Consider the following 15,127-nt stretch of genomic DNA (forward strand, 5'->3'; position numbering starts at 1 on the left):
AATAATCATCCAGGGGGAGCTGGGATTGTATAAAGTTCCAGGAAAGCACAAGGACAAAAGAAGTAGACACCTCAGATCTTTCAAGTCCTTCACGCTGGCATGTTACTGAGTATAGTTTCTACTGCTGGGACCCATCTCTTAGTTTTTGACCAGGAAACCCATGAACCATGCAGAATGGTGTACATGATTTTACACATCCTTTTTAGCTGTAAAATGGTATTATTCCAGGCCACTTCCTTTTATTCATTAGTTCCACTTCTATATAGGTCTTGTTGAAGATGCTGCCGAATCAGCCCTTTCCTGAATGTCTTCTGGAAAATTGTGTTTTGGCCCCTCCCCCCAGAAAGTATTTTATAGTGGCTCTGATGGAGTATAACTCAGTGTACTGTTTATTACATACCATATACTGATCTGGGGGCTGGGGGCATAATGGTGAACAAGACAGAATCATTGTCCTTAGAGTTTACATTCTGGTTGTTGAGAGAAAGACAAACAAGAAACCAAATAAAAAAGATAACTTCAGCTATTGTTAGCTGCCATAAAGGAAAGAAAACAGGGAAAGAGAATGACCAGTAGTGTTGGTCCTGTGATGCGTTAGACTGAAGAGATTGCATTGAAGCTGAGACCTGAATGGTCAAAAGATCTGGGAGGAAGGGGTCCAGGTAGAGGAACCAGCAGGAGCTCAGGCTGTGAAGTGGGGACATGAGCTTGGTATGTTAGAATACTGGGAAGGCCAGTGTGGCTGGAGCAGAGTGCAGGTGGTTGATGATGTGGTCATAGACGGGCTAGTACTCCATTGCACAGGCCTTGTAGGCCACTGTAATTGCTATTTGATTATGCTCTAAATGCAATGGGAAGCCACTGGAGGGTTTTAGGAGAAGGTGTGATATGAACTGATTTTCACTTTAAGAAGTTCACTTTGGTTACTGATTGGAGAATGGACACCAGAGAAATAAAATAGGTTGCAGGAGCCCAGTTACTTGACAGGGGTCAGAGATGACGGGCCTGGAACTAACAGAAGAAAACTCATTTCTCAAATCACTTGGTCTAAATTGCCCTCTTTTGTAAATAGTAGAGTGGTGATATTGTCCATGCATTTAAATGAATAAGGGTAGTGCAGCGGGTTAGTTTTTAGTTCTTTGTTCAGAAGGTTGAAGGTAAATCTCTTCTAATCCAATTGCATAGTTCCTTGGGTTGAATGAAGGTAGTCTTTTTTTTTTTTTTTAATAAGGAATATTTACAAGTGATGAACGGATCTTCTAATTTTTCAGTCTTGGCTAACATTCCCTAAAATTAGAAAATATCCTTATACCTCAATATTTTCATTCTTATATGTAAAAATAGATTGTAAAGTATTTGTCTTTTTGTGTTGTATGAATTTTTAATCATGTCATTTTGGCTTTTTAAATCAAAAAAATTGGTTAAATATGACATGTTTAAAACTATATATTTTGCATCTTTCAAAACTCTTCAGATGCTGCCTTTGGCAAGGGAAAAGGACAATTTTTTCCCCTCTGATGACTGAACTAACATGAGGGCTGAAGTGTGCAGCACATCCATGAAATTCTAGACAGCTGTACCAAATCCCACTCCTTTGCTAAGAGCTGAGCTGAGTGACAGGGGACTTTAATTAGAGCAGCTTTTAGAAGGACTGAGAAAATGAAAAAATAAGTGCATTTGGCTGGGTTGACCTGACTTGTGTTCTGATGTGCCTCTAATTTAATCTTCACTGTTTCTTTTCTCAGGGATCAATGAGCAAGGGCTGTACCGGATCGTGGGGGTCAACTCCAGAGTGCAGAAATTGCTGAGTGTTCTGATGGGTGAGTGCCGTGGGCCTGTGCCTGGCAGGTCCTGGGGAGGCCCATGCTGACAAATCACCAGCTCTGTGACTATGGACAGCCTTTGGAGAAGGAATCGGGACGTCCAAGAGCTATAGCCCTGAAATTAGCTGCCACGTTGCCAGTTGTCATGACTGCAGGCGCTACTGGGAAAGGTTCTGAGTAGGACTGGACAAAATAAAAAGGGCCAGGTCCCAGGCACCACGCCCTCTCTAGACTCTGCGCTGGCCATCCACGTGGAGCTTGGTCACTCATGTGACCACCACACCCTACTTTGTCTGTAATAGCTCATGACTCCTTCTGTCCACTTTTGGGACAGGTATTTAGTGGGACACACCCATTGCCCAAGGAAGGCCATCATTCTGGCCTGCAGAGGACCTCAGACTTCATGTCCCTGCTACTGAGCAGGTGTCATGTAACTCCCAGATAAAATGTATATAAGCAGATAAATCTTCTGATCCTATTGGCTTCTAGAGTTCAACCTAGTACCTGTCATTTGAGTAGCAGAACCTTTTTTGCTGATGGCTAATATAAATATAAAACCACTGTCTCCAAATGTGCAATATTTGAATCAAAAAAACCCATGAGCCAAATTTGCTTAGGCTGCAGATTTCCTGTATTTTTAGATATGAATGCAGCCAGCCTCAGTGAGTCACATGGATCTAAATGGCAAACAGATCGAATTTCACAGATCTGTGGCTGTTATTCATCCCCATGGAAGCCCCAGCTGTGCACTTGCAGAGACAGACTATCACTTGGGGTCCCAGCTCAGTGCTCTGAGCAGGGACAGTTCTCTTATTAGTATTTGTAATTTCTTAGGCCATCCTAGTTTCTGAAAATAGCTTTCATATGTAAAGAAATTGCCTCTCTTATGTTGGCCAGAGTGACTCTCTTCTCTCTACTTCTTTTTCGGGAGAGCTACTCACCTCTGGTGGGCAAAATCCTATTGTATTACTAGTTATAGTGAGATCTGTTGTTTGAAACTATGATGATTTGTGAGGTACTCTAGCACTGAGTATCTGTTTGAAATATGGTTAGCTTTTTTAAAAAACTAAACTTTTTATTTTGAGATAGTTGTAAGTTCACATGTAGTTGTAAGATATAATACATAGAGATCCCATGTACCATTTACCCAGTTTCCTCTAATGGTACCATTTTGCAAAATTATATGTCAATATCACAACCAGAATATTGACATTGGTATAGCCAAGTTGCAGAACATTTCCGTCACCACAAAGATGATTGTGATGCCCTAACCATCTTCTTCACCCCCTACATCATTCATACCCCATCTCTAACCCCTGGCAGCTGGTAATCTGTTTTCCATTTCCATAATTTTGTCATTTCAAAATGGTTATATAAACAGAAATATGCAATGTATAACCTGTTGGGATTGGCTTTGTTTTTCAGTCAGCATAATTCCCTCAAGATTTTTCCAAGTTGTTGCATGTATCAATAGTTTGTTCTTTTTTATTGCTGGGTAGTTCCATTGTATGGATGTACCACACTTTGTTGAACTGTCCATCCATTGAAGGACATCAGGGTTGTTTCCAGTTTGGGGCTATTCCAAACAAAGCAGCTACAAATATTTGCATACAGGTCTGTGTGAATATACATTTGTTCCTCTGGGATAAATGCCTAAGTGTGCAGTTGGTGGGTTGTGCAGGGATATAGTTAATCTTTGAGAAATTCTAATAGAAGGAAGAATTAAGAGTCTAATAGGTATCAATCCTTAGTCTTTTATTTTTGACCAGAGCTGAAAACATTTGTGGAGTATCTCTTCTCTAGAACATATTGTCAGGTGCTAGAGATTAAATTTTAGGAAGAGCCAGTTCTTTTCGGTAGAGAGAGAGTCCTCGTAGGGTGGGATATATATGCATATGAAAGCTGTAATGTAAAATGTGATATTAGTGCTTAATATAAGCTGAGTCTGGAAGATTTAATAGTGATGAAGACAGCAGAAGAATAATTCAGATTTAGGAAGGATTGTGAGCAGTGGTATGGGGGGCAGAAATCAGGGTCTATGATGGCTATAGGAGAGGGTATTGATTCTATGGTTATTATATTAGTGATATCTGGAAGAGACCAACCTGAGCAATATAGCAAGACCCCAGCTCTACAAAAAACAGAGAAATTAGCCAGGCATGGTGACATGTCCTGTAGTCCCAGCTGCTCAGGAGCCTGAGGCAGGAGGATTGCTTGAGCCCGGGAGTCTGAGGTTGCTGTGAGCTTTGATGATGCCACTGCACTCCAGCCTGGGCAACAGAGCGAGACCCTGTCTCTGAAAAAAAAATTCTAGAAGAACTATTTGAATCTGGGACAGGAGAGTTAAAACTAAAAAGCTAAGGTTGTCTCTTCTATTGAATAACTTAAATATTGTGCTGAGGAGTTTGGGGTTGTTTTTCCTGTGGGAAGTAAGAAGCTATTAAAAGTTCTAAGTAGTGAAGTTATATGCACTGCAACTGTTCTGCATACAGAAGTGTCAAGCAGACAATTTGGAATAGTTTACAAGGAAAAAAGACATTTATTTGCTCACATAACTGCTAAATCCAAGAAGACAGAAGTATGGCAAGGTCTGGGGACTCCAGTGACGTCTTTCCATGTGCTGGAGCCTTTCCACATTCCTTCTTCTAGCTTCTCATTATCTGTGACCTCTGCTGGTCTTAGTGTTGCCTTTATTCTTTATGAGAATGTCCCAGATAGGTTCAGCCTCAGCAGTCCTCGGAGCCCGTGGTTGCTGAGAAGAGCGCGTCTTTCCTGACAGTGTTGGCAGAAGGCTCCAGGGACTTTGATTGGCCAGTATGGGGCCCTTCACGTGATTCATTTCTCAATCTCAGGCCAATCACATGGACCACAGCAGATGGATCCAGATGGCCTGGATCCTGTGCCCGTCCCAGGGTTGTGGGGGAGGAGGCAAAAGGGTGGGATGGGGACAGGGTTAGTTCGTGGAACCTGGTGGACAGAGCAGGATTATTAATAGAATGATGGAAGAGTACTTTCCTGAAATCATGGCTGCTGGGAGAGGCAATAAAACAGTGTGTCTAGCACAGGTGTAACAAGATCAGATTCTAGCTTAGGAGGGTAACTGACCACAGTGTGGAGCTTGTATTTGATTATGGAGAGGCATGGAGGAAGCAGACCATTGCGACAGATTAGGTAGGGCTTACCCTATCAAGGGCTGAACCAAATAGCTGAGCTGCAGTCAGGAAAAAAGGACAGGCTCAAAATGATTATAGAGAGAGAATCAACAGGACTTTGTAACCGACTGGATAGGGGGGATTAGAAGGGGCAGAGAGACTTCAAAGATGACAGATTATTATGTAAGGTGATATGAATGAAAAGAAATATGACATTTTAGACTGCTTTGCTAATCTAAAAAAGAACCGCTTTAGCTCGGTCGTGCTAAGCAGAAGAGCGGTTATGAAAGGACCTTGTTTTTATCACTTCTCTTAGTGGCCCTCAAGCAAGATGTTTGTCTTATTGTCTTCCTCAGTTTTCCTGGGGATAGAGAAAATAATCATGAACATCTGAGAAATGTCATGAAAAAGTAATAACTAGCAGCTGAAAGTCACGAGGCTGCTGCCTCTGCCAGGAGGACATTTCAGATAGACCGGAGTCCGGTGTGAGGTCTAACCAGAGCTGGGAGACGACCACAGTGCAGGATCTGATCAAAAGTGTAGAAGAGCATCCGTGACTCTCCCCACGAGTGAACTGAATGTTTGAATCTCACAATTAAGGCGTCACCAGGGCTCCAAACCTGAACGGGGAGCTCTGTCCCCCTTGTCCTCTGTGCACAGGTTCGCATCTTCATCAGTTCTTGATACTGGGACTGGTCTGGTCTGGCCAAGAGTATAAAATAAACATGACTCCTGTACTCCGAAACCTTTCCCTGAGATGGCTGGCCGAGTGCGAACCTTTCCTTCACTATCCCTTTGTTACGTATTCATTGGATGCCCTGTTCCGTCCCAGGCACTGTGTAAGATTTAGTTTATTTGTCCAGGCTCTCAAAAGTGGAAGTGTGTTTTGATTATTGAAAGTATGGCTTAGAATTAAGTAAAAACAGAGACTTCTTTTGATCACTTTGAATTTAGTTTTTGTATTCGTAACACATAAGGGGATTTTAGGTTAGAAGAGGAATAGGAGAACCAGGGCTTTGAGAACATCTTCTTTTCACTGAATAAGATTTTTTGAGAAACCTTGCTAAAATTCCTCGTAGCAAGTGCAGCGTGGCTTTGTGGTGGTGTCTACCAAGAGCTACCTTTGATCCCTTCCTTCTAGCGACACAGACCTTTAGTCTTTGGAGAGTGAAAAGGACTCATAAAGACAGGCAGATTCCTAGAAATAGAATACCTTCTGTGTGTGTGCTGTTCCCCCCCCCCCAAATAGCAAGTGAAGATAAATCTTTCCAAATTTTAGCCCAACTTTTCAATATGAACTATATAAACCAGCTATATGCTTGTTCAGTACATGTCTCTCTTCTTGTTTCTATGTTTGAAATAACTTCTAATTAAATTTATGAATAGTCATTGTAGAAAATTTGGAGAAATACAAAAAGTAGAAGAAAATAAAAGTTCTGCTATCTAGAGATGACCTTTATCGACATTTTATCATATTACATCAAGCTATTTTATCATATCATCACCTTTTTATTATAGTATAATTATAACAAAATATGCTTACAAAGTTGGACTTGTATCATAGGCCTTTTAACAGGCTTTATTCATGTAACACTACAGAGTGTCTATTTTCTCATTTAATTCAAGTTCTTGTATAGTGTGATTTTCTTAGCCACATACTGTGTAGATGTACTATAACTTTTTAATCAGTCCCATATTCTTGGATATGTGGGCTGACTATAGTTCTTCAGCGTTCTAGAAAACACTGAGGTGAATATCCCCATAGGCGCAGGACAGCAGAGGTTAAGAGTTGCTTTTTGGAATTAGATAAGTTGCATTTCCACTGCTTACCCATTTGACTGTAGACAAATGATTTAAATTGGTCTAGTCGTCTCTCTCTTCATCTGTCATAAAGTCCCCTGTCCCCATAGTAACGTGAGGATGAAATGAAAAGATGCAAGTGGGTTGCTGAGTCCAGAGCCCTCCACGTGTTTAATAAAAAATGTTAGCTGTTTTAAGTTTTTATTTTCATATGCATCTCTAATTATTTCCTTAGGGTTTATTTTAAGATGTTCAATTGCTGAGTCAAAGTATGTACATGTTTTCAAGGCTCTTAAATGATATTCCCAGGTTTGCTGTCGGCAAAGTCTGAGGAGAGTATCCTGTATCCCACATCCTTGCCCATGCATGCCCGGTGTATTACTTTTTTGTATATAAATTATAAACATTTAAAAAATATATCTCTTTTTTATTTGATTTTGCATTTCTGTAATTTTGGGTGAGGTTAGACACTTTTTACATGTATGTTGCCGATTTATATATACTTCCTTTGTGAATTGCCTGTTTGTGTCTTTAGTCTGTTTTTCTGTTGGTATATTTATGTTTTGATTACTAGACCTTTTGAGGTCTGAAGGCCACATTATCAGTATTTTTTCTGGGTTATTATTTGTCTTGAGCTTCATGATGCTTTTATTTTTGTTGTCTTATGAATGTCTTAAATTTTTATGAAGTCCATCTAGAAAAAAGATGGATAGACTGGATTATGCCTTAAAAGACCCTCCCCATTCCAGGATTACAAAAACTTTTTGTTTTCCTTAAAATCCATTTGGAATATATTCATGCTAAAAGGGAACTCTTTTCTCAAATTCTTATCCAGTTGACCAATTATCACGTAGTGAGAAATCTTCCCTCTCACTACAATTTTTGTATATCAGCATGTAATCATTGTTTTTGCGTATCAGGGTCCATTGAAGAAGTTTTTGCATATAATTTTCTAAAGGCAAACAAATTCCTTTTTTGTTTGTTTTTCTGTAACTCTCAATCTTTTAAAAAATATATCCTCATTTTTCACCTTTTTAATGTTTGTTTTTCTCCTGATTCTTTGCATTCAAGCAAAAATTCTCTAAATTGTCTCCCATATTCATATCACTCATTTAAATCTGTTGGGTTGACTATTATTATACTTACTATTATTATATTGTTGCTGTTTATAATGCAGAGTTTAATTTTGTAATTGAATTTTCCAGTGTCTTTACTAACTTATTTACCTCTTTTCATTTCTACTTTCCAACTATTACCTTTATTATTTTAGTCTGTTTGTTGTTTTCCTTTGATGTCTTGTTTCACAGCATCTATATTTTTCTAAATTTTTTTATATTACAGAGCAAGGTTTTCTGAATTATTTTTCAGAGTGCTTTGGTCTTTGTATTCTATGCCAACAAAATATTGTATAAGCTTTTATATCTTCTGTTTAATCAAACCTGAACATAGATAAGTTTATAAATCTTTGCTATTTAAGTGCATTATGGATAGATTCTCCTTATTCTGTTGCTATTTTCCAGAGTCCTATTAGAATCATTCTCTTATATGATGATTGGAGAGGGCTGTTGTACATGGTTTGAGCCAACTTCAGGCATTCTTGTATCTTTCTTTTAGTGTCACCTGTAGGCCTGAATGGATGTTTCCTGCCTCTGCTATGTGGTCATGGTCCTGGGAGAAGTGGTTTATTCCTGGTTAATCTGAAGCATGCTGTGGTTCTTCCCTTGTCACTCTCATATTTCTTCTAAGACTTTTCCTCCTTCTGGATTCACTTGCCTTGGTCTAAAGGGCCACCTCTCCACTTCTGTGCCCCAGTCAAATTTCACTGACTGGATTATAATCTCAGGCCAGCTCTTGCTGCTTCAGAAACAGATCCCTCAGTGTGTGTGCTGGGGTGGCGGGGGAGTGGGGTACGGCCTCCTCCCCAGGGAGGCTTGGGCTATGCTTTAGGGTGGACAGAGGGCCACGCCTATCACATTGTTCCCCTCCATGGGTTTTCTCAGGCCTTCATCTGAGCTTTGCCTGGTGGATATTCCTCTAGTGACAGGAGAATGTTAACTGAGAGCCCAATTTTCTGTGCTATTGGAAATGTATATTCCTTTTTTCTTTTGTTTTTTATTACTGTTTTGCCATGATGGTAAAGGGATGCAAATTCAGCATTATTTTTCTCATCTTATCCTATAACTTTTTCCTTTTTTTACCCCCGATATTTAAATCAGAGTTAGTGCAACATAGGATGCAAGGAAGCTATTATGTAGGTAGTACTTTAAAGCACAGAATTACAGTAGCATGCCTCACTTATTCTCTGATCCAGCTGTGAACTGTTGTTCTTACTCTGGAACCTTCAGTGTCTGTGTTGCTTTTTTCTATGCCCCTCATTTCCCACACCTTTTCACAGAGTGGCATCAATCAAAGCAATCAAAGACTTCTTTCTGAAGAAATCCAAAAGTAATAGACATTCTTCATGATGACTTCTAAGACCTAGAGGCTTGCATAGTAATAAGTGGCAACAGCCCTAAACTTTAAAATCTGTAGCCCACTAGAAACAGGGGAGCCATGTGAAGAGCAAACTTCTAATTTTACCTACCAGTAAAGGAGAACAGACAAGTGATATCAGGACCGGGAGATGATAGACTATTTGGACGAAGGTTGGATTGTTCTGGGAGCTACAGAGATGGCTCCTAACCACAAGCCCGAGTGCCCGGAGAAAGGAGACCACAAACAGAAGCTCACCTTCCTCTCCCACCCTGCCACTTCCACCATTGCCTACTGGGGTGCATCAGGCAGGCTCTCCTAAGACAGGGACTTGAGCCATTAAGAGCTTTTGGACCTCCAAACAGAAGTGGCCATGGGTACTCTGGATTCTTAGGCACTAGATGTGGGAAGTAACTAAGGTTTTTAAGATTTAATTTAGGAGTGGGTCACATGGTAATTTTTAAGTATTTTTACCCAGTCCCACTCTTAGGTATGTATTTACATAAGACATGAAAATGTAGTCCATACAATGACCTGTATGCAAATATTTATAGCAGCTTTATTCATAACAGCCAAGATTGGAAAGAACCCAAATGTCCGTCAACTAGTGAATGGATAAACAAATTATGGCATATCCATAACGTTAACTACTACTCAGTAATAAAAGGACTGAAGTACTGGTACATGTCACAACGTGGATGGATTTCAAAAATATGTTATGTGAAAGTGGTTGCCAGGGGCTGGAGGTTGGAAGGAGAGGACTGAATATAATGGGGCACAAGAGAATTTTTGGAGTGATAGAAATTATCCACACTGTAGATAATTATAGTGGTGGTTACATAACTGTATACATTGGTCAAAAATCATGGAACTGTACATTTTAAAAAGGGTGATTATATCTCAATAAATTTGACTTTTAAAACACACCCACACACAGAAGAGGGTTCTCAACCTTCCTCCTCATTAAAAAAATGTAAATTTAAACGGTGAGATAACTTTTTTTTTTAAACCTATCCAGTTGGCTAAGATCAAAGTGTTGGGTTACATGCTTCTGTCGAGGGTGTGAGGAGGAGCCACTCTCAAACCTCTGAGGGATATTTGAGTAGTATCTTTTCAAAGGTAAAAATGCACATTCCCTTTGATTCAGAAATTCCAGTTTTAGGAATTGTTTCTACAGGTAAGACATGTGCAAGGAAATGTAGTTTTATATTATTTATCATAACAAAAACTAGGAATCAACCTTAATTTCTATGAATACGGGACATTAAATTAAGCATGGTACACACACACACACATATATATATACACACACACACACACATAAAATGTGTGTGTTTCCATTGAGTTTTTAGAAAGGTGTATGTATTCATATATGTGCTTGTATGTGCATAGAGTGTTAGAGATCGGGATATACATGTAAAGAAACTGGTATTAGCAGTTGCCTCTACCGTAGGAAAGGCTTACCTTTGTCCATTTGCTTTCTGCAGATTTTTTTTAACATGTGCTGCATATATTACCATCTCAGTTAAAGAGAAAAAACTTAATTTGCATACATTATAATGTGTCTTTAGGGTATTTAGGAGTAGGTAAGTACCTTTCCTAATCATTTCCTCCAGAATGTCCTTCTTTGCCTTTGTCAGCAGCACAGTAGCAGACTAGGTGGTTCTTGGGATTGACTGGTGTGACATTTCTAAGACCACCTACCTTTATAACCACTACTTCCAGTTGGTGTCTCCTAAGTTTCTGAAATTCATGTGGCAGTAATTTGAGAAGAAAGAACACTCATTCCATTTGACCCACATGGTGCCTTTCTGTATATCGGACTGCTCCTCTAGTTCAGGTCCATTTTACCAAGCACCACAGTGGTCAAGGGCCCTGGTGGAGAGAAATGTGCTGCATTCTCCAGCAAATTGTAAATAATGTCTCTGCCACATACCCACACGCCACCAAGGAAGCTTCTGTAAGTGAGGGGAGCATCAGGAGGGAGGTGTGGAAACTGGCAGCACTTGCTGAAAATGGGGTAGCTTGGGAGGCTGTATTCGATTTAGTTGGGATATTAAATGAATTAAAATGGATGCGCTCAAGTTATGACCCTTGCCTCATCAGTGCTATAAAAAGCCCTGTAGCCGGGCTGTAATTTGACTCTCCTCTCTATAATGTTACGCAATATTCCTATGGTTACAGAGCCTGAATAAGTGGAAGCTAATCATTAGTTTGCTAAATGTGGTTCATGGAACAGTTCACAATTCCCAGACTTGCCAACTGCTGCTTGTTTAGTTTCATGTTCACTCTTCTTGGGTAGAAGTTGGTTTGTTCCTCAGAAAAATGTACAGTAACATTTGTCTCATGTCCAGGAACCATGCAGTGTGGCAGCTCTCCATGTGTCTTGGGATAGGAAGGAAAAAAGGTCATGCTAAGCAGAGTTTTTGGATACATAAACTTCTGCAGGGAGTGTAAGATGAAAAGAAAGGAATTAAAGCTGTAGAGGTTTTAGGTATTAGGAAAATCACATTTTGTGAACTTTTCAGAAATTTACTATGATCAAAATCTATGGAATTTACCATTCTGTGGCCCCAGAAATAAAATTGTGCTCTTTAGATTCTTTGTTACTTGTTTCATGGGGTAAGAAAGATACCATTATTGCTCAGGGTCACCTGCAAACATCATGCAGGTGCTTTGCCTTTAGGAGTCACATGTTTTATGAGCTGGGACCCTTCCTCCTCACATCTGCTGGTATGTGTCAGGGGACATACACTAAGAGCCCTAGGAACCAGCTGGATTTGTGCCCTTACCTAAATCCTGAAGCCATTCATGAGTATTTGGCCTCTTCCTACTGGGATGAAAGTGGGTTCTTTCCCAGGAAATAGAACATGTATTGTGTCCACCTGTGACCCATTCTCCTTTTCCAGCTGAATGGCTGTTCCTCTTTCTTAGTTGATGTCCCAGAATTCCTCTTGGAGGCAGTCCAGTGGCTGTCTCTCTTTACCTAGTGTATCATTTAGATCTCTTTGCATTGTAAAAAAAAAAAAAAAAAGCAAACCCAGAAAACCTGACCTCACCTGGCTTAAAAGGCAAAAGAAAAAAAAAAAAAAGGAATTTATAGCTCACATGATTAAGAAGGCATGGCCGGATACAAGGGCTCAAGACCTACCATCTCTGTTTCTCCCGTCTCCGGGTTTGTCGAACTCGCTTTCAGGCTCTATGTGGTGGCACCTGGCAATTACATAACCTCCCGGGTGCAAGCCCAGCACACAGCAAATGTCTTTTCTCCTGTCTCCTGGAAAAGTCCTGAAGTTTGCTTTGATTAGGTTGGCTTAGGTCTTCGATCATCCCTCAGCTAGCTAGTCATCAGGTCTGTGGTGATGATATGCTTTTGACCAGTCCCTCCTCAATCTCATTCCCCACCCCTGGAAGGATTAGGAAGAGGGGAGCCCTGCAACTGAAAATGAGGCCTTGCACACAAAGAAAAGGGAATGGGAGCTGGTGGGCAAGTAACTAGTCTTCAGCCAATATGAGGAAGCTGGATTCTACCTGAAATGCATGGAAAGACTCCACTGCCCTCCTGCCAGTTTGTGTGTGACCTGCCCTGCCGCACCACGAAAAAGATGGGGTTCTTTTAAGCAATTCATACTCCCCAAGCTCTGCCTGTTATTCTCACCTTCCTTTGTGCTGCTCAGGAAGACTACAAGAATGATCTCTCCTCTTCTTTTAAATACATGCTTATGTAAAACATACACATGTATTTAAAAGTCCATGCAAGAGGAGATAAATAAGAATCAGGAGCCAATATAATTATGGTGGTTCTCCTTATACATCTGAGCTTAAGGCAATTTTTTAAAACTATATAAAAGTAATGGAATAAAATCATAGTTTAGAAAATATAAAACCACAATTCCACCACTCTAACCCAACCACTATTTTAATTTTAGAGTATTTCCTTTCAGCCTTTGTTCGTATGAATTTCTCACTAACTTTTGCATCTTGTTTTTTTTCACTTGACATTATATAATACATGCATTTTCCATGTTGCTTTGCAGTAATTGTTGTAAACGGCAACATATTCCATCATGTAGACATACTGTAATTCACTTAATCATTCTATTATCAGACATTTCGGTTGTCTTCATTTTGTTTTTTCTAATGTTACAAAGAATAGTGTGTGCTGAACGTTTCTGGGGTCTGTGACTTTTCTCATGCCTTATCTTATTTCCTGAGATTAGATTGTGAGAAATGGGATTACCGGTTCAGAGGGTATAAACATTTTTAAGACTCTTGATACATATTGCCAAATTGCTTCTCAAAACTGTTACATTTTATCTCTACTGCCTCCAGCAGTTTATGAGAGGATCAGTTTCACTGCATTCTTGCTAGCAATAGATACTTGGATTTTTAAACATTTTCCTAACTTAATAGGTAAGAATATATGTGTCATTTTTGTTTTAATTTGCATTTCTTTTGTTACTAGGAACATTGGATGCTTTATGTATGCTTGTTTATTAGCTACATTTTATTCTCTGCCTTATGTGTTGTCTTTTTCTTCATTTTAGACCCCAAAACAGCTTCCGAGACAGAAACAGATATCTGTGCTGAATGGGAGATAAAGACCATCACTAGTGCTCTGAAGACCTACCTAAGGTAGGGACTTTCCATTTGCAAGGCGGGGTGCCAGCTAGTTATCATGCAATCAGGAAGAAAGCAGTTTTATTTTCAGCTTCCAGAGAGCTGTTGGGTGGGTGTTTGAGATGTGGAAACAGCTTCTGTGTGGGTGCATGTAGCTCAGCTGGTCAAAACGATTGTAAATCATCTATCGTTGACGGGTTGCCTTTGTGCAGGGGTGCCATGAGTGATTCGGGAAACTTTGCTCTTTATGAAAAGCACTGTGATAATTAGCTTTGAACAGAACCTAAAATGTGGTCTTCCCTGAAATCCCTGAATAATCTGTTAAGAAAGCAAGGAATTCTGTATCATGTTCTGATCATGTTCTGTTGAGAATGCACGAGTATATACCCTCTGTATTTTGATAGTTTTGTGCGTTATAGTATATTGCTAGATATCGTTCCTTTAAAAATGAGAACTTAGTGAAGTTTTTTTTTTGCTCTTTCCACTTAGATTGGAAAACATTATCTTCCTATAGAGACTATTTTCCTTGTATTAATATATATGATATTACTGCTACCTCTCTACCCCTCCCTCAGTTATTTGGGGGGTGGGGGGTTATTAACCAGCTGCCTGCCTCTCAGTGTCATAAATAGACTGAAATTTATGCTGGCCTCTAGGGACAAGAATACTGTAGTTCTTCTTACATGGGAAGGTGGGACCTAGTCTTAAACAGAAAGGAGAACTGTAGTCAAGAATTGCATAAGCCCTTGTGCAAGTTTGGTGAAGATGAACTTGGCAGGAAAGCAAAGGAGGAAGGCCACACACAGAAGAGGAATTAGTGATGCAAGTTTTATTGGCTATTGGGGAATTGAAGTCAAGAGTAAGATGTAATATAAATGTTGACCAAGAGTTTAATTAATGGATCCACTGAGAATAAAATCTGAGCCAAGAATAATGTACAGTTTGCTGAGAAGTTTGTTATTTGGACTATCAGAAAAAAAACTCAAATTTATAGTTAAAACATATTCATACCCCAGCAGATAAAATTTGCTTGTATCATACCTAACATTAGGGCTAGAACCTAACGTTCTAGCCCTTTGGCATTTTGGAGCAACACTCCATAGAGAATTCAGCATGAAAATACCTATGAAAGTCTCTCATAGTGTTTCTAGATGAACTGATTGTAACAGCAAGCTGCTGGGAAGATAAGAGTTTAAGCACAGGTAATTGCAGACGTGTACTTAGTTGCCTGTTTCTCAGACACATCTTAAAATGTTCTTG

The 15,127-nt window shown here is 39.7% G+C and overlaps 1 protein-coding gene across 5 annotated transcripts in view; it reads left to right on the forward strand.

The window, feature by feature from the left end:
- ARHGAP26 (Rho GTPase activating protein 26) overlaps window positions 1-15,127 on the forward strand; it is a 371,806-nt gene that overhangs the window by 218,928 nt on the left and 137,751 nt on the right. For all 5 annotated transcript variants that reach the window (XM_045551097.1, XM_045551096.1, XM_045551100.1 and 2 more), the window contains 2 exons: window positions 1,746-1,820; window positions 13,795-13,882. In XM_045551097.1, the coding sequence (XP_045407053.1) occupies window positions 1,746-1,820; window positions 13,795-13,882 (163 nt within the window). The remainder of the gene's footprint in view (window positions 1-1,745; window positions 1,821-13,794; window positions 13,883-15,127) is intronic.

The sequence above is a fragment of the Lemur catta genome, chromosome 5 (genome assembly GCF_020740605.2).
Source record: "Lemur catta isolate mLemCat1 chromosome 5, mLemCat1.pri, whole genome shotgun sequence".
Taxonomy (NCBI): domain Eukaryota; kingdom Metazoa; phylum Chordata; class Mammalia; order Primates; family Lemuridae; genus Lemur; species Lemur catta.